At 35.4% G+C, this 26,809-nt stretch overlaps 2 protein-coding genes across 4 annotated transcripts; one reads left to right on the top strand and one right to left on the bottom strand.

Moving 5' to 3' along the window:
- Window positions 1–1,194: 1,194 nt before the first annotated feature.
- LOC112289888 (uncharacterized) lies at window positions 1,195–6,802 on the bottom strand. 3 transcript variants are annotated; one of them, XM_024535593.3, is made up of 12 exons: window positions 6,387–6,802; window positions 5,274–6,114; window positions 4,585–5,052; window positions 4,261–4,418; window positions 3,935–4,018; window positions 3,640–3,692; window positions 3,175–3,256; window positions 2,772–2,879; window positions 2,351–2,483; window positions 2,152–2,237; window positions 1,785–1,996; window positions 1,195–1,608 (listed from the first exon to the last, which is right to left on the bottom strand). In XM_024535593.3, the coding sequence occupies exons 2-12, from the start codon at window positions 5,797–5,799 to the stop codon at window positions 1,575–1,577; spliced, it is 1,944 nt and encodes a 647-aa protein (XP_024391361.1). In that variant the 5' UTR covers window positions 5,800–6,114; window positions 6,387–6,802; the 3' UTR covers window positions 1,195–1,574. The 3 variants fall into 3 exon arrangements, with proteins under 3 accessions (XP_024391361.1, XP_024391362.1, XP_024391363.1); XM_024535594.3 differs by having other exon boundaries at window positions 5,274–6,092; XM_024535595.3 differs by having other exon boundaries at window positions 5,274–5,934.
- A 7,638-nt stretch (window positions 6,803–14,440) lies between these two features.
- Window positions 14,441–21,486, top strand: LOC112289737 (uncharacterized). Its single transcript, XM_024535236.3, has 16 exons — window positions 14,441–15,650; window positions 15,839–15,902; window positions 16,046–16,193; window positions 16,447–16,562; window positions 16,777–16,905; window positions 17,040–17,378; window positions 17,536–17,676; window positions 17,860–17,959; window positions 18,184–18,292; window positions 18,493–18,584; window positions 18,962–19,064; window positions 19,359–19,590; window positions 19,857–19,952; window positions 20,168–20,216; window positions 20,409–20,505; window positions 20,710–21,486. The coding sequence occupies exons 1-16, from the start codon at window positions 14,893–14,895 to the stop codon at window positions 21,083–21,085; spliced, it is 2,949 nt and encodes a 982-aa protein (XP_024391004.1). The 5' UTR covers window positions 14,441–14,892; the 3' UTR covers window positions 21,086–21,486.
- Window positions 21,487–26,809: the final 5,323 nt, after the last annotated feature.

The following is a 26,809-nucleotide window of genomic DNA, read 5'->3' as shown; positions in this document are numbered from 1 at the left end:
TGAAATTGAAAACAGTGGCATGTTTCGAGAGGTGAGCGGTTTTTGTCGCATTGCGGCAGTTGGGGTGGCGAATCAGCCTCCAGGCTGCGTGGGGCCCTAAAGCGGCTTTGGTGGTATCCGGTTTTAACTGTGGCTCGCCTTTGCTTCTGCCGTAGCCGGCCGCGCCTCCCTCTTCACTCCTCGCTGCGCCTTTTGTCGTGTAGTGGTCAGGAATTATCCTGAGTGCTCTCTGCGCACGCACATGCGTATCAAGTTGGCTGCGGTGTTTGGGGAACTCAGCGAACCTGTGCCGTGTCGCATTCCAAGCCATTCCGCACCTTTCATCAGCAAGGTTTTAAAATGTAGCTGTGTGTCACAACTTATAGTATATTTACAACGTGAAACTCCAGATTTTACTCTACACGCTAACTTTAAATCTTTCACAGTGGATTTGTTACTTGTTGTGTAGATACAAATCTCAAATTGTCATCCCTAGTTGATCTGTTTGAGATGCAGTATTGTATGTATATATACATATATATGGCTTACAATCCATTCGGTTAATATTATTTCTGCTCAACATGCCACTTCTAGTTTCAAGCCGAATACTGAAAAAACAGAAAAAAAACATCACACAAACAACAAGCTGATGAGTGAATCTGGAGACAAATCCAGTAGACGCACTCACTTCCGAAATCTGAAAATGATGCATGGTATAGACCAATGTGAGATCTAGCTACATGAAGACAAACATACCTTTATGTTGCTAGAAGCTACCACTTCCAACTCATGTTCATGAGATAGCCATCAGTGCCACAAAACAAAACCTATTTCTATCAACAAGGTCATTGCTTCCTCTGTTCCTAAATTAGCATGAATCACAAGGAAATTTAGAATCTGGAATGAGCGTTCCTTTTTCTTTCTACAGTTGTGGTTTCCTAAGCCGGACAGAGACCACTGCGAAGCAGAAAGCTTCAATTGAATAAGAGAGGTTTCGACACCATGGGCTTGTTAGGTGTGAGCGATTTCGTACTAGGAAACCCAACCGCAGTATATGCTGATCATGGTCCCAGTGGTTGGTTGAGTATATTCAACCTTCGGGACATCTGGTCGTAACACCTCTAGAATAACCTTAATAACTTTTACCATTGCCACAATGTATCTCCGTAATCCAGTATCTAGAATTCGAGCAAACAATACATAATATAGAGCACGTTGGGTGAACTTGGTTTCTCTGAAGAGACTGTTGCAAAAGCGGTTTGTCTGCTGTACACATGAGATATTACCATGCAATAGGCGTCCTGCCCAACAAATTTCTACCCAACATATCCAATCGCCAGAGCAACAAGTTGGAGGAATAAGGAAGCAGCTTTACACGGCACCTAGAAACAAGTGCACCAGGAATCACACGTATGTTGGCAGTCCATTAAAATGACCTGGCATTTAAAAATCCTCGTTCTCGGCTCCGTTCTTGAATCCAGGAAAGGAAGCATTACCAGACCAATGTGTGCCAGAAGCTATAAAACGGGGCTTCGGAGTCTTTAGGGTAGGAAGAAGCCAGTTGTGCACACAGGAGCCCCAGGACTTAGACATCCTTAAGAAGCTGATGGTGATGGTTTGCGGGGCAGCCTGAATCCACAACAAAAAATTGTCAGAGGGGTAAACGGGGCAATTAGGGAGGGTAGAAGTGCTCAAGGTTTCACCCCAAGCTTATCAAGGTCTCAATGAGCACTAATCAACTATTTGCATGATTTTCTCTCCACATAGGAAGAATACAAGGAGTAGAGTATTGATCGGCAGCTCACGATCTGCTTCTTTCAATATAATTCAACATGGCATTCAACGCCCGCCCACTGTCAATGGCATCTCTTGCTCTTTCAGCTGCAATAAGAGGACTTTCGGCACCAATGCATCCCAGTGAATGATCAGTTACAGCTGCATTAAGAACAATACGATCATACGCAGGTCCCTTTTCTCCTCTAAGTGCTGCCATTCCCAACTCCAAGTTTTTCTCAACCTGCGATTTCAGATTAAAGAGAAATTGTTGTGAATTATTACCACAACTAAGGAACGCTACTATTTTAAGTACCTGAATGAATCCAAGTGTAATCCATCAAATCCCACCACTTGGATTCCGTGAAAAGTAGCATGAGAAGGCCAAGAAGTGCTTACCGATCTGTCAACTCGTGGAGTAGCTGACGGAGCAATACCGTAATCTTTGGCATTCACCTCAAGGGCGAAAGTTTCCCTCAAAACACCTGCAGCAGTAAGAGGGACGTATGAAAAACACGTCATTTCTCTTGAAGATCAAAATAGTGACGAAGAATTACCCATACACACTAGATGCAGGTCAAAAGTTTGTTGACTACACCTTCTGGATTGCGGATGCCAGCACTGGAGACATGTTGAGGCCTGAACCCGGCAACATAATTTAGTGGTTTGCCCTTCACCACGGCAGCAGGTGACCTGCATTTCGTTGTAAGGGACAAAGCCCCTTCCTCTCCCTGCATTGTACATCGTCATAACAAAGAGAGGAAAACGATCATTATGTATGATATTCAAGGATTCTAAACAAAAAAAGGTTGTGGTATTCAATCTTCGAGTGCAAAGTGAAAGGTAACAGACGAAAACAGACACGAATGTTCCTAGATTATCTTACTAGACCAATCGAACTAAAAAGTCCTTCAGCTTATACGTGAGCTTTATTGTAGAATCGGAACCAGTCCAGACACTCCAACAATTCCGGACCGCATATCTCCTACTACGCTTCATCTACGAACCATGACACGCACCTTAATGACCAAGCCAGCCTGTACTCCTCTTCTGCGTATAAGCATTAAGAGAGGATCCTCATAAACCTCGTGATAGAAGCTAGCTACCATCGCTTCGCGACCTGTGGCCTGCGAAAAAAATCACAGTTAATGATGTCACTCCTCTATAGCATACCAGAGGTTTCTTTTCTCAATAAGCAAAGCTATTTGAGAAAGAAAGGTGGTTATTAGTCTCCTACAATTCTGAACACGCTACTTTCCTCCTCTCAATTTATGCTTATTACAACAACTCGACATCCTTGCAGGTAACAAAATAAGATACTGGTGATCGAATCAATGGCATATTGATTGATAAACATGATGAAGATAAAAGGACGACAAACCCGCACGTTATCAGATAAAGTACGAAAGGTCGAAAAAAAACCTTGATATAATGCTGCACTTTCTCAGTTGTTGCAATAGGAGGACGTTTCTTTATGTGCTCTCTCAAATCCACAAGAGAATATCTGCATGAGCAAAGTCAAGAGGGCTTTATTCGAAATAAGGAGACTTTTATGAAGATAAGATACTCGCAGATCTCCAGACAATTAACATGCGATCATCCATGGACTTGCTTAGACGCGGCTTCCGTGGATGGAGAATATATGACGAACGTTCAAAGAAACAGCCTAGTACCACTAGAAACTCAATCGTCCAGAGATTTTCCGATCGCCACTCATCCTCAAATATTTCATCCATGGCATAACTACAAATTTCACATGTAGACACTGAAATGCTGTCGGGCTATCTCTTGCGTATAAACCGAGATTTATGTTTGTCAAATTGTATTCGTTTCTGCTCCGCTCATAATAGTCTTGCACCTACTGCAAGAAAATTGCAAAATACTTACAATGATGGTCGGGCTTCTCGTTGGCTGATGTAGGCAAATCCCACGTCTTTATCCTGCGTCCACGAAAATGAGAATTTTACGAGTGGATCATCAAATGAAGTACTCCCCCTAATCCTCAATAATTCGACATACTAATCACAAGGACTAAGAGGTATCGTATTGACACTACAGTTACGCAAAAAGAGATGAGTTTTCAGATTGATATCAACCCTAGCGAACTCATATTAGTGCCTGGCCACCAGTCATCACTAGTACACGTATGAGTGAGCAAAATACAAATTGAACTATTAAAAACCTCGAGAAATCTAACGGCTTCTTTGGGCAACAGAGTGGTCTTAGCACCCATAAGCTTCAACACTTGCTCCTCTGTAACGCCACCCTGTAATGTTGAACAAGTCGTATGAGAATGAGCAAGAGACATTTAACAGTGAATCAACACCAAATACTAATCCCAGCCACCCCTTCCCCAAAACAAAATAGAAGAGATAAAAGAGGAAACAAGAATGTGAGGAAGAAGAAGAGGAAGAAATGAAAAAGATAACAAGAAAGAACATTCTTCAAAGTTATGCATTGCAACGGATCACGGTTTTGCCGAGTTGTTGAACAAAACCTATAACCCACCTTAGGAGGCATCCAATCCACACCATGCAGAAGGCAAGTCTCCCCGTAGCTGGCTCGTACAGCTGCTACAAAGAGAGAGCTCCGAAAGAAGCGCGTATTTCCATCATACGGCTCCCCATAATGTGTCAGTGATTTCACTTTAGCGACTGGTAATAAACCTGTATTGAAGGAGGGAAACTAGCTCAGGTTGGTCTGATAGGGTGATTTAGACTAAAGACGCCCACGAGTTAATTAGAGTTAGCATCACGCTCATACTGTCTTTCAGCAGTCGTCTACAATTTCAATTGCTCTGGAACGAATAAAAAAAGAAAAACATCAAACTACCTAGCTCATCATCGAAAGCCATGCAGTAAGCTTTGAGCTCCCTATCCGTCTCCCCGTTCATGCGTGCACAGATTAAAAACGCTGCAAGCAAAGCATCGCTAACTTCACTCTTAGGTCCTTCAAGAGGAAGGACTCTTTTGAGCAACATCACGACTTCCTCATGCCCCAAGTGACCGCCCACCAGTATTTCTCGCAGAGCACCCACCAGTCGCACATCCGGAGGAGAATTCCCTGAAAACAGTGGACCTTTGGACCCTCCCATGATGGTGCCTTCCGGATCTGCCAGGAAGAGAACCTCCTCCGGAAGACATCTATAGAGGGCAGGCCAGAACGTGGACATAGCCTTCTGCTCGCCCTCACTCCACCGCGTCGGGGGTGGAAAGCAGTTTGCACGGAGTGTCATTGCACCAAAATAAGCCCCCATTTGTGCGTGAGAAACTTTTTCAGAATCAGGGAGCTCTCCCCTTGCTGCAGCCACATTCAAATCATCGAAACATCATTGAACTGATCTTCATACTGCACTTGAGACTTTGTTATCGGTATGCAAAGTCTACCCCTTATTATGAAGCTCAACGTTAAGAACACTCTATCGAGACATCTTGCAAACCGTGACCCCATGCCAGAAACGAAAAGGATAGGAATCTCTCTACATTCAAATGAAAAATGAATTGAGATGCAGTTCGAGTTACCTGATTGTAGGATAGTACCAAGGACTTTAAACGCTTGAGCTTCATCGAGAGGTCTTGTTTGTGTAGGTCCAGTGCACACACGTGCCTGTGCGTCAAAGAGAGTCTTGTTGGGACCAACGGCATTTTGCAGCTTCTTCACTCTTGTTGGAAGATGCCCCTCGTCATCTCCATCTGATGTCTCTGAGTGCGAGGTTTTTTCCGCAATCGAGAGCACAAGGGTACTAATTCTTTGACATGAGTGATGGTTTCTACTGCGAGGCAAAATTAGATTACTAACGTTGATGCATTGTACGAGGGCTCTAGTTGGCTTCGAAATATTACACAATTGATTGTTTCTGGAATTGGCCTTCATAGCTTGGAAATTACAGACACTACGCACGGCTGAGCATGGCATACGGACAGCTTCTCCTCGATGGAGGGGCATGGCTGGCCTATGTGAACAATTGCCCTCATTGAGCAGAGAAGGTGAAAGATATTCCCCCCATAACAGAGATGGAGCCAGATTCGTTTGGTGAAGACCTTCCATGGAGGCTATCTTTCACCACTAAACTATCCTCGTATCACAATCTAACCCCAGCGCCATGATCTCAAGAATTCAATCATGTCACAAAGCGCTTGAAAATCATAAAAAGAATCGCTAGCCTCTACATGTTCGTAGGTCCTACAATTCTCACCAAATAAACACCACTGCATTAATCTTAATCCAAGAAGGAGCTGTATACATTGCCTTCGACAAAATGTACAAGTCGGATGCACTGCAGCTCGAACTCCCGACAAAAGGCTCCGTCACAGAACCCACCCTTGTCTATCAACGATCACCTAAAAGGAATGCAGCAAAAAGCTAAACAAAAAAAATTAAATGAAAAGAAAGACTTCAAATCCATTCCCCTGTCCACGGGGAAACGGCAACCATGCTCAACATCAAACACAATTAACTTCGACACCTGAGAACCAAAGACTACGTTCTGGCAAGACCCCAAGTGAGCTAAACACTAGCCTACACCACCACCTCGAGTCGATCCACAACCCACCTTGAAAGAGAACAAAAATCACATAGAAATAAAACCACAATTCCAAAGGCAGTCCTCAAAAGCTGCGGACAAGAATCCATACCCAGATGACAGAGAATGAACCAAATGAGGTGAAATCTGCAGGGACAGAGGTGGCCGTTTCGGCACGAGAGAAGCGAGAGTCAGGCAGGGAGGCAGGTAGCAGGTGAAGCGGCGGCGGGTGCGTAGGGGCGACGATTGTCCTCGTTGGCTACTCCATCATCGCAGTTATGGTCCTGCTCTGATTCTTCTTCTTCTTCTTCTTCTCCCACTTGGCTCCTCTTCCTCCTCCTCCTCGATGTTGCTGTTACTCCACAATGGACTGAATGTGGTCGCTGTGGCCGCACATTCTTCCGAGTATTTCCCCAATTGGTACGCATCTTCGCAGTCTCTGGATTCTCACGAAGATGCCGCTGCTGGGATTGTCGCTCATGTCCCCCCCCCTCGGAACCTCCGCTTCTCGACAGCACCGACGCCGTTTGTTTGTTTGTTTCAATGTTTTTCACTTATTTGCTTGTTTACTCTCAATGGAACAGAAGAGAAGGGCGTTAAACCCTCATTGCTGCTTTTGATGATTACTCGCAAACATAGCTTGTGCCAAGGTAAACCCAGAGTTAAGCTGTTAAAGAAAGTTGCTCAGAGGATTACCATGTTCTTGGAGGTCTTCTATGATTTTATTTTTGTTTAAGTTATCAATTGTAGATGCCATATGGATTTAATCAAAGATTAATATATTTTCAATGAACAAAGACTTATCTTAATTTAATGCAATTTGTAAACATTTTTTATGCAATATTAATTTATTTTTCACATATCATATATATATATATATATATAAATATTAATGTTGTTTTTTCTACCAAGTATTAGTACCAAATTCTTATATATTGGAATAAAGAATTAGTTGCAATAATCTTTAATAATAGAGGCTAGTAGAAGGTTTAGAGACATTTATAAGTGATGTGACATAGGCCATGTATCAAGGACATGAATGACAAACAATTAAAATGTCAATACACTCTTGTATCACTTAAAGATAATATAATATTAAAACTAAAATGGCTATTGCCAAAGACAAGAAGACTAAATTAAGAACAAGAAAAGCATTAACAAAAGTGAAGAAGATTTTACTCTTATTTCTATATATATTATCTAAATAGAAAATACATGGTGACATTCTATAGGACCTTTGACATGTATCCAACTTGTGGGATATATGTCTAACTTGTAAGACAAGTTTTTTATGTGTATGCCACATGACCAATTTATACCACATGTTGCCAACATGTGCAATACATAGCTAATTTGTTAACTAAGGTTTCAACCTACCAATCACCTACAAACATATATAAAGTTAAATCTATGTCTATGAAGCTTTTGTACAATACATTATCAAATTTATCTACTTTTACTTATTTCTAATTAATTATTATTATCTAAATAATTATAAGTATCAATTATGTTTATCATATTATTCCTCCTTCTACAAATGAATTCCAACCTATTTTGATGTTGCTTTGAATCTAAGACTTCTTCAAACTTAAGCTCTTGAATATTGTCTACTTTTAGAGGATGAGGTGGTGATTGTTTTTTTTTTCAATATATCCACTATCTTATATGGCTCAAGAAAAAACATATAGAATACATGATGGATTTTTATGCATACTTGTATGTATAATTAATAAGCAACTAAATTGATTTGCTTATAAATAAAAATGATCAAAGTCTAAAATAATCTAACTTGTCATAAGAACATATAGACTTGATATTACAATGAAGTAATTATACATTGTAGCCAACATAGAATTGAAGTTGTTTCTTGCAATAAATGTTGATCTTTCCAAAACCTTAATAGGAATTGAATTCTTCTATCCAATATAATATTCCTTGATAATCCATGATATCAATAAATATTGTTAAGAATTTTTTAGTTATTTCTTCATATGTAATTATTTTGGTACATGGTACAAAATATGCCATCTTGTTGAAACAATCTACTATTATAAACATAAAGTTATATAAACTTGAGATTAAAAGATCTTTGATAAAATTCATAGAAACAAAAGATCGTTATTGTTTTGGTATTGATAATGGTTGAAGAAGTCCATAAGGCCAATAATAAGGAGTTTTTGATTTTGAAAAAATATCACATAATTATATAAAGTCTTAATTGCCTTCCACATTTGATGCCACCAAAAATCTCTTAGTATTAATATTCAAATCTTGAATTCAAATTTTAATAAAGACATGTTCTAATGGCATTGGTAACAATTTAAAATACGTGTTTATATAAATTATTCAAGATTTTTGTGATTTATATACAAAATGACTAGATTAGATGCTATTTCCAAATAATGGTATTATTTTAAAAATAAATATATGATTTCAAGAATTTTTTTTGTTGTGGATTTTTAAATTAACCTTGACTATTAAGAATTTTCTTGAATAAAAAGATATTAGATAAAATTTGTCATTTACTCTCATTTAGAAGAATACCACACTGAAAACAAAGTCAAATAATTTTGTTTTTATAAAAAATGGATTAGAAAATTTTGATACAATATAAGATTAATACAAACATAAAAGTTGCTTTCAAATCTTCGAATATTACTTCAACTTCTTTATTCCTCTTAAATTTGTCTTTATAAGTCAAATGTATAAGTAAAGCTGCAACTTAAAAATATTCTTTGATGTAGATCCATTAATTATTGCAAATTCCAAAAGAAAATGAATGTCCTTTATTATTCTTAAAATCCTCTGATTAATGATAGAAAAAAATGTTTTAGGATCCATTATAAGACTATTATTTGAAATGATGTATTTTAAGTAATCAACTTAAATTGTATAAAATATGCACTTATCTATCTTGACATATGGTCTTGTATCTTTATGTTTTTATAATATATAATAAATATGAAATTTATATTTTTTATATTTTTATAATAAATTATTTTTTAAAAAAATAATAAAAAATAAAATTATCTATTTTTTTAATAAAAATATTCATTAGATATTAAAAATTAACTTATATATTTTTGAATCCATGAAGTATGATATTATATTTATAATATCTATATTTGATTTAAATATATTAACTTTTATTTATTTATTTATTTTTATGCATATTTTTACTTTTTATAGATCTATTTATATATATATATATTTAGTTAATTTAATTAATTAAATAATCTTAATATCAAGGATAAGAGATATTTCTTCTTGATGGTGATCTTATTGAATCTTTAGAAATCTACATACATTTGCAATGACATGTCTTTTTTCTTCACAAATAACATAAGAATTCTTATTGGAGATTTTAAATAATAAATGAAGTTCTTAGCCAAGTTCTTATCAATGTATTCTTTAAATATAATTGATTTATTTTGTGATAAGTTATAAATTGTTCAAAATGGCAATTGATTTTTTTTCTTGAAGTTCAATTGAAAAATTACAAGGATGATGTTATAAAAGAATATTTGCATTTTTTTTTCTTAAAAACATCTTAATAATTCTTATATCAACTTTAAATATATCTTGGAGTCTTTTTACAATCAAAAATGAATGTGACATAAATAATAAAAGGTGATCTTTCTTTTGTAGCATGTATAATAACTCTTGACCTACCAATATGGATTTGGTTGTACTAAGCTTATTGATTTTTACTTGGTTAAAAGAAGTTTAGATTATATTATGAAAAAATTTAAAATTACAAGAAATCAAGTCTATTCAAGGATTATATTTTTGTAGCCACAAACAACCTAAAATAACTAAATTGAAGGAAGATTTAATAATATTAAATATTATTAAGTTATTATCATGATTAGTTACTATATCTAGAAATATAGTTTCATAAATAACATCTCCTAAAGATAAAAAAAAATGACCATCTATGACTTCTACATGCTCAAGATTAATATTTTTGACCAAGGATATTGCTTGTTTTTTAACAAATTCTTTGTTTATTGTATAAGCTGAGGTTCTTTGATCGAATAAGATAAAGGCTTTGTAATATTTTTGGTCCTAAACAAATATCCATTATAAAATAAGCTAAAAGATGGGAAGAGAGAATAAGACCTTTATTAGAAGTTGCAAAAGATTCTATTTGTATTGTCCCTATTAAAACTAAACAGACTTATTTTCTAATACATTGTCTTCTTTAGTAAGCATACTCATCATTTTATGATTGCATTGTCTCTTTTGACAATGTTGAACAGTGTGCTTAGATTGTCCACAATATAAATGTAATCTTTCTTAATAATGTCAATTCTTTTCTTATTCAATGAGAAGTTTGAAACATATTGTATCAATTTGCATAAATTTTGATTTTAATAAATAAGTTTTTTAAAACTTCGAAATTGTCATCAAGACTTGATTTATTCATCTTGACTCCAATACTTATTCTTGAAGTATTTCAAAAAATCAATTATTACATGCAATGACTTAAGCACTAAATAATTTCAATGATTTTGATTTTGGCATGTCAATAATAAGTCTTTGACATTATTTTTTAATTTATATTAAAATTAATTGATAAAGATTTTGTTATTCCAATCCACATTATAAAGAAGGTTTTGGAATTTAGCAGCATGTATAGTAGTTGATTGTAATCTTTGTTTTTAAATATAGGAGTTTTATCTTTACTATATTTTTTGAATCAGTTTTTCTAAATGTGGTTATAAAAACTTCTAAAAATAAATTAAATTCATATAAAAATGGTGAATCTTTTTCTATCAAAGGCACAAACTAAGAAAGAATATATTAATATTATATATATATATATATATATATATATATATATATATATATATATGCATAAAGTAAATAGTCTACAATCTTTAAAGCACAATAAGAAAAATAAGATGATATACTTATTTCTAAAAAAAATAAAATAGTGGATTATTTTTCTTGTCAAATTATTAAAGAAATGAATCACAAACAATCAAAATATCAATAGACTCTTGTGTCACTCAAAGATAGTATAATATTAAAAACTAAAATGGTTATTGCCAAAGAAGGTTTTACTCTTACTTCTATATATATTATCTAATTAAGAGATATATGGCAACATTCTATAGAACCTTTGATATGTATCCAACTTGTGGAGTACATATCTAACTTCTAAGACAAGTTTTTTATGTATATGCCATATGACCAACTTCTGCTACATGACCAACTTATATCACATATTGCCAACATAAGTAACATGTGGCTAACTTATTTGCATAGGTTTTAAGTTTATCATCAAAATATTATCAAATTTATTTATTTTTATTTAGTTCTACATAATTCTTCTTATTTAAATAATTATAAGTATTGATTATGTCAATAACACCGTGTCTAATAAAAATCTAATGATTTTTTGAAAAGTTTGGTTGTCTAAAGCAAAGTAGATAGAAAATATAATACATATATAAAAAATATAATTACAATTTTAAAAATTCAATAAATAATAATAATAATAATAATAATAGTAATAATAATAGAATTAAGTAAAAACTACCTACATATATTATAAAAATATAATTTCAAGATGTAATAATATTTAAAATCATATAATAGATAACATATTTATTTTATTGTAATTATTTATTTTAAAAAATAATTAATAAGATATTATAAAGATTTATATTTTTGGATGTAAAAATTATATTTTAATTAAAAATATCTTAATTTATAATCAAAATTTGTAATAATACTAAATAGCTCTTTTACTTAAAAGCTTCTAATCAAGAAAAGAACAAAATAAGGATATTCTTTGATTAATTACTTATTTATAATTGTTAGGAGAATTATAAAGCTTGTAATTCAAGATGCCATTAAAGATTGGAAATTTATAAGATTGAATCACTTAGCAATTTCAACAAAAAAACCAAGTCAATATTCAAATAGTTTAAGGTTAAAATTTGAGACAAAGTTATAATTTCAGGTGTTTAAATCCTTAACAATTTCTACAAAGTATATTTAGTTTAGAGATTGATTGGGCCAAAACACCAATTTATTAGCATTATTAAAATACTTTCAAATCCTAATTAACCAATTTGATTTAATTAAGCATAGACATCTTGGGCATTCTATTTTTTTTCTATATATATATATATATATATATATAGAATAATTTTTTTGTCTTTTATGGCTTTTTTTGTAATATTAAAGTTTTTTTGGATATCAATAGTATAATTTTTATTTCATCATAGTAATTAGAAAGTGATATATATATATATATATATATATTTATATTCAAGATATTTAAAAATTATAATTGATTAGAAATTAGTACATCCTAAAATTTACATTTAAATTTTACATTTACATGTAAATAAGCAGTCCAAAGTGTTCCACTATGATTATGCTCTCACTCAATCCCTAGTGAATACAAAACGAATCCCTAGTGAATACAAAACGAAATCATGGTAAAACAAATATTATATATTGTCAAACGGCATTTTAAATTAATTATAGTAATTTTAAAGTTAAGAAACTCATGTAAGAAAAGAAGATTTTCAAGTGATTCTTTAGAATAATATATGAATTAATTGTTTAAATTAAAATTTACTCTTCAAAATTAAACTTTGACATAGTGATGTATTTGACAAAGACATTAAGAGTTGATTTAGAGTACTTATGGACTATAGAATGTAAGAAATATAAAGTAGTCTAATGAACCGCCTATTCATTTCTTTTTTATCTAGGAGAATCTGTAATTTAAATCCAAAATAAAACAAGAAGAAAAGTTTATGCAGATAAGTTGATATAAAAATGATTGACAAGCATAAACTAAGTCTAATATCTTTATAATTTGTTCTCTATATATGCCTTGCATACCTATTAATTTTTTTTAAATAATTAAAATTTATAATTTAATCTAAATCAAGAATAGGTTCTGGACTTATATTGCTAATTTGATAAAAATGTGAAAAATTTAATAACTAACAAACACAAACTAAGTCTAGTACGTATATAAGTTGCACACTCTACATACAACAATCAATTCTTTTTTTGATTTTTGGAGTTTATACAAATCAAAAACATTTTGAATAAAACAACATATTAAATTTATAAATTAGCTTTAAGCTTAATACATTAATAACCATAGAAGGCATTTACTTAGAATGTATGTTAATAGATGTATATTATGATTTGACTAGTCATTTGTTCAGGATCATATATATATATATATATATCTAAAATCAAGGAATCTTGCAATAATAGATTTTAACTATTTTTTAATGTTTATGCTTTAAAAATATACTATGATCAATGACTATTCTTTTTACATATATATCCTTTTTAGTGTATAAAAATCATTATCTTTATTAATGTAATATTTTAGATACCAAAAGTGTTGCTGCAGTATACAAAATTTTAATGTTTTTGTGATTTTCATTTTTTTGATTGAATGGTTTAAAATGCACAATTTATTCTAATTCTTTATAAGCTAACATTTTATTTTATTTTATATATTTTGGAAAAGAAAGAAATTTTTAAAAAAGAAACAGATGCTACAATAATACTTAATGAGTGTAAAATAATATATCTTTCAGTTTACTGCAATGTGAAATATAAGGTGAGTTTCAAACGTAATTAAAAACAGATGCAAATTTTACACTGAGCATATTCTCCACTTCATTCAAATTCAAGTCACAGCAAATGTTATCCATGAATATATATATATATATATATATATATAAATAATATATATATATATATATATAAATAATATATATATATTTGCATTTATTTTATCGAAAAGTAAAATTTATTCTCATATCTAACCTCCATAATTTGAAAATATCTATTTAAAGAATACAATTAGAAAATATACAACATATGGGTTCAATACGTGAGAGCAAAACTTACGGGAGGACGGAAATACGTGACGAATACGGAATACATTCGTAACCATTCATCCAATATCTGGACAAGTTGAGTTCGAAGGGGAAAGCAAAAGGCAGGCGAAGCTTTTTCGGGCAGTGGGCTGGAAAGGACCTGCTGCCCATGGATGAAGTGTGTGAGTGGGGGGGGGGGGGGGGATGACCCGGCCCGGTCCGGGGTGGGTGACCCGCGGCGGATCAGGAGTTGGACAGGGAGGCCTGGCTTGCTTCGGCTTTGCGGAGGAGGAGGTTGCGTGATCTGCAGGAGGAGGTGCAGCACGCAGCGCCAGGGCTATGGGGCTGGGAATTGCTGTTGGCTGGATGGGAGTGACTGAGGCAGGCCCACAACTTCACAATTTCAACTTCGTTCACTTCCTTCATTCTTTCCTGCTTTCTCTCCTCCTCCTCCCCCTCCTCATCTTCTTTCTCTCATCCCCATCTATCTCATCTTCCCACTCTTGCGTACTCTGGTGCTAAATTGGTCCCCTTTTCTTTCAGTTCTCTCGGTGACTCCTTCCGTGTCGCTCCCGCATTTTGGAGCCAAATTTGGGATCCGTGTGAGAAGATTGGGCGTGTTTTTGTTTTCGTAGGGGTTGTGTGTTCCTGTACTTTGGAGGCGTTCGTGAAGAATTATGTGACAGGAGTGTGGTTTTTCTAGTCGTGGGTGTGGGTGTGGGTGTGGGTTTGGTGCGTGCGGTGATGTGCCCTTGCGGCCATGGTGTGACTGCCATGGCTTCAGCTTCTGCTGCGCCTGCACTGCAGTTGCATTCGCGTCTGTGCGCTTTGCCGTCCACCATCCCGCCCTCGTTACTGTGCTCAAGGATTTTGCATCCGCCCAATTCGGCCTCCGCGAGGTGCTCGTGGTCGCGTATCAGTTCCCCGCTGCTTGCGACTCCCCGGGAAGATGTCCGGAGTCTGGACCTGCAGGAATCGTCGTCGGAGCACCACCACCTCGCGTCGGAGAGCTCCACGAATGGCTCAGCGAACGGAGTAGTGAATGGAGCAGCAGCTCCGAGGATTGGCAGAGTGCCGCAAGGGGGTGCAAACAATCTGGGCATCTCTCATAATTTTCCTTCTAATGGAGCAGTGAATGGAAACGTCAAATTCCAGGACAAGCAGGAGCTGGAATCGGGCAGGCATTTGGTGGAAGAAATTTTGTTCACACAGGAATTTTTAGATACGTTAGATTATGACTCATACAGCACTGCTCGTGTACTCCAAGAGACTGCCACTCATGGTGGAAAACCCACAACCTCGCCCAAGGTTGTGGCTAAATTAGATTCAGTTGCTTCAGAGAAGCTCTTAAGACCGAAATTGTTGAGCACCGATGTGGTTAAAAGTGTGCGTAAAAAGGGTAGAGTCTTGCCCGCCTCGATTGCTGAAGTCCTTCCTTTAAAGCCTGGGACAAGCATCAAATTCTACATCGACTTGTACGCTTCATTGTTGAAGGCTGGCAGGTATTTTCAGGGCTATCGCTGATATACAACGCGATGAATGAAACAGTATTTTGAGAAACGTACTTGGCATGCATGGATATCTCATGGGCGACCGAAGTTAAACCTCTAACTCTGAAGCTCCCAGTTGACTATAGAACTGTAATTTTCTTCGATTGCTGTGGATTTAGTTGGTGAATTGAATGTGGCAGGATCAAAGACTGCCTTGTTCTCTTAGGAGAGATTAACAAGTTGGATAAACTCAGCCTGATGAAGGTGAGCACTCCACTCGCACTGATCCTTGTTTCGCAGTCTCTCTCTCCCTCTCCCTCAATTTCTGAAATTGCGGGCGTACACGGAAACGATGCTTCAACTTGGCGATGGAGATCCTTACGCTATTCCAATCCTGTGTCTTGTAGGTGAACCACTCAAAATTTTACGAAGTGTGTAAAACTAAGGGAACAGTGGAGGATGCTTTCACTTTTGCGAAGATTATGCGGGTCTATTCAACACTGCAGCATTACACGATGCTCCTTTCTGTCTGTTGTCATGCTAAAGATATTGATGGTGAGGGATTCGATCACATACCTAAGTACTTTGAATCAATCTGCAAGTAGTCCGTATCGAAGAGAATGTGGTCAAGTAGCAGTTGCAAGTTGCAACAAATTGGCGTGAAGGACCCCATTTGACTAAGATTGCTTCAGCCAATGATTGTTTAGCGGTTCGAGTTCAGCACATGTTCTCCTCTTTTGAATTTTGTTATCTTTGATTGTTCTTTTTGGCAATGGGTCGCAAATAATCTGTGATTATTGTGCGTCAGGAGCATTGCGAGTGCTTGCTCTGGTAGAGAGCAGGGGTTTTAAAGCAGACTGCGTTTTCTACACGACACTCATCTCTGCCTGCTCCAAAGCTGGAAAAGTGGACCTTCTCTTTCAGGTGTGAATGGACGAACCTTTTCTCAGGAGCTATATCGTACGAGTTTGGTGAGGTACAGGAAGTTCGGAATTGAGGAAAATTCAGGTCTCATGAAAGAGGGCATTATATGATTTTTAGTGTCGCAGCTTCCAAGGCCCAAATTTTAGATAAGTGACGGTCGCAAGTGATCGCAACGGGGGGGCTTGTTTCTTAAAACTCCATTGTCCTGTGCCAGATTTTGCACGAGATGGATGTAGCAGGAGTTGAAGCTAACGTTCATACATTTGGAGCTATGATTGATGGGTGTGCTCGCGCCGGCCAACTTCCCAAAGCTTTTGGGGCGTATGGTATAATGATCTCGAAGGTATGTTTTGGATCAGGATAAGTAATGCTCCAGCCGACCTGAAGTAGCTGAATCATAGAGTCAACTTTGTTACTTCAGCATTGTCTTCTTGGGGACAAATCAACATGAATAATAACCCAGTTCTTTGTACACAGGATGTGAAGCCCGACCGTGTTATATTCAACACGCTTATAAATGCCTGCAGTCGGGTTGGAGCTGTCCAGAGAGCGTTTGATGTTTTGGCGGACATGAAATCAGAAGCAACGCCAGTGAAGCCAGATCACGTCACATATGGTGCCCTCATTTCGGCTTGTGCTAAAGGGGGAGAGGTGGGCAGAGCTCTCGAAGTCTATCAGAGCATGCGGGAGAACGATGTTAAGGGATTTCTTGCATGCTACACTGCTGCTGTGCACGCATGCAGCCAGAAAGGCGACTTGGATTACGCTCTTGCTATCTACGATGATCTTTTGAAGGACGGAGTGAAACCAGATGAGGTATCTCAAGCCTATCATAACTCATCAAATCACCTCTGATGGATGTGAGTTTCACCTTGCTTAGGGTGTTTTGAAGTCACCAGTTGTAGATACTTCGGAATGTTTTTAGAATAAGAATATATGCTTATCACAACAGGTTGTATTTCACTGTGAGCAGGTATTCTTCAGCGCGTTGGTAGATGCTGCTGGTCATTCCGGCGATGTTGACAAGGCATTCAGCATACTCGACATCATGAGGAAATCGGGCATGAAGCCTGGAGCGGTTGTCTATAGTTCTCTCATGGGGGTTTGCAGCAACGTAATCAACCAACGCACCTTATCCCCTTAATTAGACATTGATGAAAATAGAACGTCGTACTGCAGGGCACCTATCGAGCGTGTGTTTGTTAGTTCCTCTATTAGTAGTTGAGCTTTATGCTGTAGATTCTTATACTTGAATGGGGGGAAGTTTAATCGCTACACCTTCTGGTGCTTTATGCAGCTAGGAGAATGGGAAAAAGGATTAGAAGTTTATGAAGGCATTCGTTCCTCCAAATTGCGGCCCACTGTGTCAACTTATAACGCTCTTATGACTGCTCTTTGTAAGTTAAAGATTGTTGCTTTACTCCCAAATTTTAATGCCTACTTTATAAGTTTGAATTTTTTTGTTTGTGTTTTTGTTTTCTGTTTTGTTTCGTTTTGTTTTATTTTATTTGCAGAAGTCTCTTTCACTTATATTGCAGAAACTCTGCTCAGTTATGCACGGGTCTCTAGCATCTTGGTAATTGACCAACTTGCACTACCGACTTCTGGTCTTGTCTCTTAGGTGAAGCAAAACAATTCGACCGAGCACTTTCTGTTCTGAACGATTTAAAAGATGCAGGAAGAACGCCTAACCAAGTTTCTTACAGCATCTTATTGAAGGCTTGTGAAAGGTGAGAAGCTCTTCGGCATCGTTATTGCATTTCGATCTTCACTATCTCAGTGGGAATAAGGAAAGGTTTTTCTCTTACGTGGAGAGTTGCGAAAAGTCTTCACCGCATTTACTCCACCTGATTCGAGAGATCTTAGAATTTGTAGCAAGCGCAAGTGTACTACAGTAGATAGTTGTTGACATTCCTTGGGGAATGTGCAGGGAGGGCAAAGCAGACATGGCTCTTGATCTATACACAACCGCAAGGGCAGAGGGTATTAAGCCAAATCTAGTCATCTGTGACAGCATCATAGGTACGTGTCACGAGCTCGAATTTTTGTTTAATTTGATAACTGGATTTCTAACCTTTAACATTTGTCTGGAGAAAGGAATGCACTCTCAACTGGGACTCTGACATAGTTTTGTATTTTGAGGTAGCCTGATGGGTTTTCGAATTATGGTTTTTCTACATTTTTGTTTTCAGAGATCATATCTTGTTCCGATGCATCAGTTCAGATTTCCCTGTTATGTTAAATTTCCTGCGCATATAGGGTCCCTATTTTGTTGTGTGTGATCAGAAGATGAGGCTTGTGGTTGTAGTTTCAGGTCACAGTCCAACACCGAGAGACCATGTTTAATACAAAACACATCTGTTGAGCATTGTGAATTGGCTTTTGAATTTTGTCAACAGGCCTGTGCTTACAACAGATTCAAACCTCTGTGGCGGCACCTCTAGTTTCATGGTCTATCCTTCCTCCTGCAGATAACAGCAACATCTCCTCACAACAGCAATGGTAAATCTTGTCTTGTAGACCATGACGGATGCATTGTTGCAAGTTTTTTGGGTTTCAAATTCAAAGCACCATTGGAATCCATTTGAAGTAGATAAACGTTGATTGATAATACTTCTATGCACAATTTCAAACTTCTAAAACTCACCAAAATCACAAATTTTGATGTTCTAATATCGGGGGTAATTTGCTGATTTTCAATTTTTTTAATACATGGATAGAATTTGTATTTTGTGATAAGCCGCACATACATACAAACATTACCGACATCAACTTGGTGATGGAACTATATGACAGGGTGACATGGGCTCTCACTATTTACCGTCAAACCATAGAGGCGGGTGTCTTGCCGACAGTCGAGATCTTATCGCAGTTGCTAGGCTGCCTGCGCAAGCCGGAAGCATCAACGACCCCGGTGAGTATCTTTGACGACAAGGCTGCTGCATTTCTTGGGCAATCTCAACCAGCAACCTCAACATCTTTCGACGGATTTGGCATCTACGATCCTCGTGCTCTTGCTCTCTTTGAGGTGCCTTTTCTCCCTTCTTTACATTTCCACATTAACACTTCCTAAATCTACATAGTCGTTGAGGTTTAACAAAGGAACCGGTATCCTGAAATAGCTTGTATTACGTTAAAACAGAATCCTATCAGAAATTATTGCATCAATGCATAGTTTTAATTGCATCTTGAACATCAACAATGAAGCATGCAGCTGTCCAATGCTTAGCAGGTTCTTGTCTATTTTCCTGTCTCGATTTTCTAATTACTCGTCTTTATCACTCGGTATTACAGGAGGCGGCAGCGCTTAAAATTGCGCCGATGTTTTCTTACAATACGCTTCAGCCAATTGTCATCAATGCAGAGGCCATGCCGGTATTTGCAGCTGAGGTACTCTGTTGCTACCTATCCTCCCCTCACGTTAAGTAGACCACGATATGTCTTCGCTTTCAGGCGTTCACTGCACTAAATGACGTAGAGACGCTACCCGACAGACGATTGTTATTACATTCTAAGGTTCTGTACGGAAGGTGGATAGTAGGAGTAGTTTCCAATCCATGAAATAGTTACTAACGACGCGCTTATTTCAATGTATTCTCCAATAGGTCTGCTTGCTCACCGTGCTCAAGAGCCTCAAACATCGACACGCTGCAGGTCACATCCCATTCCACTAAAATCTCTAAAGCATGTTCATTTGTATCGTCTTTTGCAGTAGCACTCTAAGGGTTCATTCAACACGGTAGGATAGAAATTTGAATGTTGCTGATGAGGTAACTGCAATTTTCTAATTTTAGTTCAGGATATTCTGAACAATGTTGTGTGATTTGTCTGTTTGTGGTTTTGTAGGTGCACGTGTACCATCGGTAAAGATCAAACTTCATGTAGAAAAGAAAGAGTCTTACAGGCCAAAAGGAGGCTTAATTTCCATAAACATCGCTGACAGGTGCGTAATGCGCTCTCTTACTCAAGTAGCCCATTATAAACATCCACCCTCCACAGCTACTAATGCTATTTAAGGCTTTCTACTCTATTTTTCGTAATCGCTACCCTTTTGGAATAAATGCTAACTGCACAAGCAAAACTTTTATTTTAGTTTCTAGCGTGTAATCGAATACCATTTGGCTGACCCTGGTTGCCTTGCAAACAGGACTGGCCAAGCAGTAGCCGCACTGTTGAGGAGACTACGGCTGAAAGCTCAGGGCAGTGCAAGCTCAGGGGAGCTACGTCTCACGATGGTCGAGATCCAGAAGTGGTTGAATCCAAAACCAAGCACAACGCCAGCTTTGAAGACTCCGTTCAGCCGTCTCGACAAAAGTAGCTCCCCCTATTCTTTGCTGGCGAAGACAATAGCTGACCAGCAGCGGGCCATTCGACTGGGCACGGCGGCTCCACACCACCGAGTCTTGGACGTGTTGACGGACATGGATCTGAGGCAGGGAGGATTTCACCAGGAGGATTTCTGTTTGGGTCCCGACGTGGGTCCTCGCGGCCGAGGCTCGCTGAAACGATCCAGCAGGTTCTGAACATGTGGGACCCCTCCACTAATTCGTCGAAGCTTTTTCTAGGTAGAAAGTAGAGGTCGGCACAGCGTCTGGATGTCTGAAATGGTTTTCCAACCACAAATCATCTTGACATCGACGATGATGTTTCTTTGCAAAAGTATCGACGCATCACAAACGAAAATATGAGACCCTGCTTCTGTCCACTTCACAAGGCCTGAATTGGGCGGTTGCTGCGGTCTCAAAATCTTGACAGCTTCAGTGTCTTGTGGGTTGTCACTTGCAAAGACCGATTGTTAGGTACCTGTAGAACCCATTCACACGGTGAGTTCTGCAGCCAAGTATTTGATTTTGACTTTCCTACTGCTTCTAATGGTTTTCATGTCCTGGATATGAAATTTGCAAATGAGAAGTTTCCAAATGAACATCCTTCCGAAGCCAAGGTAAGTCCAGATTAAGTTTCAGTTCAGGATAGAGAACGAGACAGAATGAGTAGTCCCTCTCTCATTCAATCATACATACATACACACACTCACACACACACACACACTTATTTTTATGTATATATGTATGTATGTATCTGTATGTGTGTTTCTGGCTCAACCTACTTCCCCTCATTAAAATTCTCCAAAAAGAAGAGGTCCAAAGTTTTCCCCTTGTGTAAACATGTTTCAAAGGAAAAACATGTGACATGTTCTCATCGATGTCTCCATTATAGAAGAACCATTTCCTGAACTATACTTTCACTATCCATTCCAATCACGTAAGTGTCTTCATATTCGCTAATATTACGTTACATGAAATCTAAATCCTTAAGTACAAACTAATGGGTCACCAAATAAGTCGCCCAACTATAGGTTGAAAGTCTTGATATTCTCCCACCAACTTCCCTGCTTAACCTGCAGAAATGGACCATGTAAATTATTATGTTACTATTTATTTAAAGCATAGGTGGTATGCTGACTGAGCTACTTGTTCCAGGACACTGGCTATTCATCCACAAGGCATTCAGGTAGATCGATCTTGTGCCATCATCCAACAATGACCACCCTGCGATTCACCGAAGATTCACCTCACCGACAATGCAACCACGGAATCTGTCCTTTCCACTTTTCGAACCTAGATGCTGGGCAAGCAAGGATGATGACGCCGTAGAAGACCCACCGATCCACAAGTTGAAGATCTGAACCACCATTGCTCCCTAATCCAGAGTCAGCGGCAACTCTTCATCTGCAATCAGCGGAGTGCCTCAGCAGCGACTGATTCAACCGCTCCGCCCATCAGCACCACTCGTGCACATGGGTATGCTCGGATGCAAGTTTTTCCTGCTGTGAAGTGTTTCCTCAAACGATGTAAATTTCAGCAGTGAAAGTTCCAGAGAACCACCACCTTTGCGGTGGTTACACATCCACGCTCTTATTCTCTTGGACGTATCGGCAGCTTACACATTCTCTATTTGATGTTGTCCCTGGTGGCAATCGATGGATACATTGATTTGCAAGCTTATCACTAATAAGTGGAATTACATGTTATGGTATGCCATTTATATTATTTATTTATTTTTTCACTCAGCTGACAATACCCAATACAAACAAAGACCAAATTTGGTCTAGAAATGGTCAAAGAATGGCAAAAGTTAATTTTAAAGAAAGAAAGCTTGTCCAAGGCATTGAGAGAAATGCAATAAGAAGGTTAGTTATATTGTATAAAAACTATTATTTAAAATTCCTTACTTCTAACTATACTAATGACATGAATTATGACAAAATTCTAAAAATGATAATATACTCTTATATTACAAAAAGAGAAAAAAATAGACAACTAAAAGTTAGATATAGAAATGAAATTATAATGGCTATTGCCAAATATAAAAGAACTAAGAAGTCTTGAATCAAGATAGAACACAATAAAGATGTTGTGATGCAAATTTGGCTTTACAAGTGTTTAGAGATGATTGATAGGTTGAAAACTTGGCAAACAAGTTGGTCACATGTACATATTAACCATTTATTTTACAAGTTAGCCACATGTACATGTTGGCCACTTCTAGTACAAGTTGGTTATGTGGCGCATATGTAGGAAACTTCTTTTGCAAGCTAGATACATATTGGATGACCTATAGAACGTCTTTATGTAGTTTCTTAATTAGATAGTGTATATGGATGCAAGAGTAAGGCCTTCTTTTTCTATCTTATTAATGCCATTCTTGTATTCTTATCGTAATTCAAAATTCTCTAGTTTCTTTGTATTTGAAAAGAACCATTATAGTTTTTGTTTTATATCTATCATAAATTTATCAATCTTACACAAGATATTGTCAAAATTATCTTTATTTTTTATTAAAAAAATTTCATGTGAAATTGTAGTGGATTTTAAGATTACTAAAATTGAGACTAAATTTTGTAAAAATATTGCATTAGATATTATTATATTAGAAGAAATTTCTTTTGACTTTTTGTTTTTTTAGGATTTTTAATTTATAGTTTAGAAAAAAAAAAATTGTACATTTTTGCTAAACAAGAATTTTAAAAAATGGTATTTTTTATTAAAATCATCTTCTAAAGATACTATTTGAAAATATTTATAGTATTTCTATTTAAATTAATATGCAAAATATATTTTTTTTAACCTTCAAATCTATTATTCAATTTTACAACAATTTGTAGCATAAATAAGTTAGTAGTGATAGATGTACTAAAGAATTTTTATTTAGATCACACTCAAAAGGATTTGAATTGAATTTAAAAAAATTATTGAATAAGTTGTATTTAAGGTTAATGAAGTAATTTGCTATAGTTCTAAAAATATAAGAAAGAATAATTCCAAATATTGTATAGTAATAGATCATAAAAAGACCTGAAAAGTCAAAGTTGCTATAACCAATCTAATTATTAGAAAACTAAAGACTAACATAATAGATTGTAATTATTATCCTATTTGCTATTATGTTTGTTTAGCTATTAATCATTATATTAAAAAAAATTAGTCTGATATCTATTTATTTTTAAAAATACGTTATGCAGTATAAGGACCTAAGAATTTGAAAATAATATTTATCCAAATACAAGATTTTTTTATACTTGAAGTAATATAAGGTTGCATCAATAACTCAAATAGTGCATAGACTAGAAGAGTTTGTATTTTATTTTTATTTTTTAAACAACTTGTAGCATATGTGAATTACTTATTAGATTACAAAATCATATAGATAATTCTTAAAAAAATTCTAAAATATTTCTTTAGTTTTATTTATATTTATCCTTTATATTTATAAAATCTTAAAATAGAAATATGATATAGTATAATTTATCAAAATCACTTCTAAATAATATTCCTTAGATGATAGAGAGAAATTAGAACATATCAAAAAATAATGATAATAAATCATCTTAATATAAAAGAATAATAGCTCATAACAAATAATCTACTTAGAAATTTCTAAAGACTTATTATTCTTCTAAAGAATTCTTCAATACCTGCAATAGGCTCAAATATTCTTAGAACAGTTGTAGAGATGGAATACATGTATTTTATCACTTGGATAGATTGCATATAAGCTTAAATTCCTTGATAGAAGAAAATATCACAATATATAGGATCAAAGGAGATAGTGCTTTAATTAAACATCTTCTAATCAAACTATCTATCAATCTATACAACACTAAACTAAGACACTTTTACAAAATAAATAATTCTATCTCACAAATCTCAAGATTTTACAACAAATTTAAGTTACATAAACACCTACTACATATAGAAGATATTTTATGATGAGAATAAAAATATTTATCCATTTTTACAAAACTTTTTGTAAAGACTAAGTCTTTCATAGATAATTAAAAATACTATAAAATCATAAGGTGTAATAGAAGATGCACACAAAATATTCCACATTAAATTTAAATATAAAGCAAAGAAAGCTATTTTTAAAGATTATCCAAGATAAACTTAAAGATTTTTAATCATAGAAATGAAAATTCTTTAATATACATATTACAACAAAATAGATGAAGTTTGGAGATAATAATTGAAAGTTATTTTTTAATGGCATGAAAGAGAGAGAGCTTTAGTATATTATGTTTAAAATCTAATATGAAGATAATTTTTTTCAAAAAAGCTTATAAAACTAAGTTTATTATTTCATGAATCTTTTGCTTTTCTATATGTAAAGCAACTAACTTCAAATGGATCTATGACTCGACTTCTTTAATACTTAATAATATTTTAGGCTAAATTATGCACTTAATTAATGTAAATTTGATTATATAAATTAGTTCTAATAAAATCAAAAAAACTATTAAAGAAATAGTTAAAAGAAAAGACTTTAGTTTACATTAAGTAAAGGTGGAATTTCATACAATATTTTGAAATATTATTTGTAAATACTTCTTATAAAACCTATTCAATTTTTTTAAAAAAAAAGAATTGATTGAATCTTTTTAAATTCATCTATCATAATTATATTACCTTTTTTTCTATACATTTTGTTCTTAATATTGTCTTGGTTATTGAAAAAACCATCAATTAGGCTTAGATGCTAAAATCACTTTTTGAGGTATTCACAAAACAATGAAGATAAATGATTTCTGTACTACATATTTTGTCATTGAAAAAGGTGTGAGAGAAGAATGCCTTCTAGCACTTATATATCCATTATAATATATAAAATGTTAAATGAGGCCATCTAAAAGATACTTAGGATTAATAGGAGAAAAATTATTTATCATGATAGAAAGCAATAGGATATAGTTATTAGAAGTTGAATTGTAAGTAGGCCTCTCGTATGCAAAAATCAAATCCCTTTCAACATAAGCACCAAGAAATAAACTTCTATTTTTGAGTTTGGCTTTTCTTTTAACTGACATGATATGTAATTTTAACCTCAAGCATACAAAGATGTCATGTTCATTTGACTTATTTGGCACTACAAAGTAGCCATAAACAAATAGAAGAAATTATTTAGTTCCAACATTGTTATTAATTATCAATTATGTTTTTTTTTTTCACAACAAGAGACTATCTTACATACATTTGGAATTAGACTAAGATAAAATGTATTTAAGACTAGGCTACCTTGGTCACGTACAAGTTAATCTTTAACTTTGAAAAATGGGATCTACATTAAGATTTTACCTAAAAACAAACTATTTTTGTGCCACCATTATGTTCTTGATTTGAAAATTTCTCTAGCATTTAGTTTGTTATAGAACTGTCTATATATAGATATTTACATTCAACGTATTAAATTCCTCTTTGAATCTAAGATTCGGATTAATAACCATACTAAGAAAATGATATGATGGGTCTCATCAAATATAGACATTCTTTAGAAGGTCACTTGCAAAAAGATCAAAATGAATTCCAAATACAAAATCTTTCTAAAAAGATAAATCAAAACATTCCTCTTGTATCCACTTGCCTAGGGTGTTAGGATATATGTTGTAAACTGCAACACCAACATCATTACCATTGCTGAGGTAAACTTCACAATTGAGAGTTCCATTGTGCCAACTCAGGTGCTTCCTAAATTTGTGGGATTCCCTTTCACGTTGAAGAGGAGTCTCACCAGAACACGTCATATACAGCCAACAAGACGATGGACTGAAAAATGCAAACGCTTTGACTAGGTAGCTGTAACTCATTGATCGTCGGAACTGTCGATGGAAATACCACCCAGCAGCTGAAAAAACGAATTGCGAAGATGTACTCCCACCACATATAAAAAAAAGACGGGCCTGGAAAACGCCA

Source organism: Physcomitrium patens, chromosome 12 (assembly GCF_059467195.1).
Source record: "Physcomitrium patens ecotype Gransden chromosome 12, ASM5946719v1, whole genome shotgun sequence".
In the NCBI taxonomy this organism is placed as follows: domain Eukaryota; kingdom Viridiplantae; phylum Streptophyta; class Bryopsida; order Funariales; family Funariaceae; genus Physcomitrium; species Physcomitrium patens.
The sequence above is the reverse complement of the archived record's forward strand: the minus strand, read 5'-3'. Positions and strand labels throughout refer to the sequence as shown.

Coding starts and splice junctions, on each gene's coding strand:
- LOC112289888 (XM_024535593.3), bottom strand. CDS start 5,799: ATGGAAGGTCTTCACCAAACGAATCTGGCTCCATCTCTGTTATGGGGG. Junction 3,693..3,934: donor AAGCCGTTAGATTTCTCGAG/GTTTTTAATAGT, acceptor TCGTGGACGCAG/GATAAAGACGTGGGATTTGC. Junction 2,880..3,174: donor AAGTGCAGCATTATATCAAG/GTTTTTTTTCGA, acceptor TTTTTTTCGCAG/GCCACAGGTCGCGAAGCGAT.
- LOC112289737 (XM_024535236.3), top strand. CDS start 14,893: ATGTGCCCTTGCGGCCATGGTGTGACTGCCATGGCTTCAGCTTCTGCT. Junction 17,379..17,535: donor ACGGAGTGAAACCAGATGAG/GTATCTCAAGCC, acceptor CACTGTGAGCAG/GTATTCTTCAGCGCGTTGGT. Junction 19,953..20,167: donor TGCCGGTATTTGCAGCTGAG/GTACTCTGTTGC, acceptor ATTCTCCAATAG/GTCTGCTTGCTCACCGTGCT.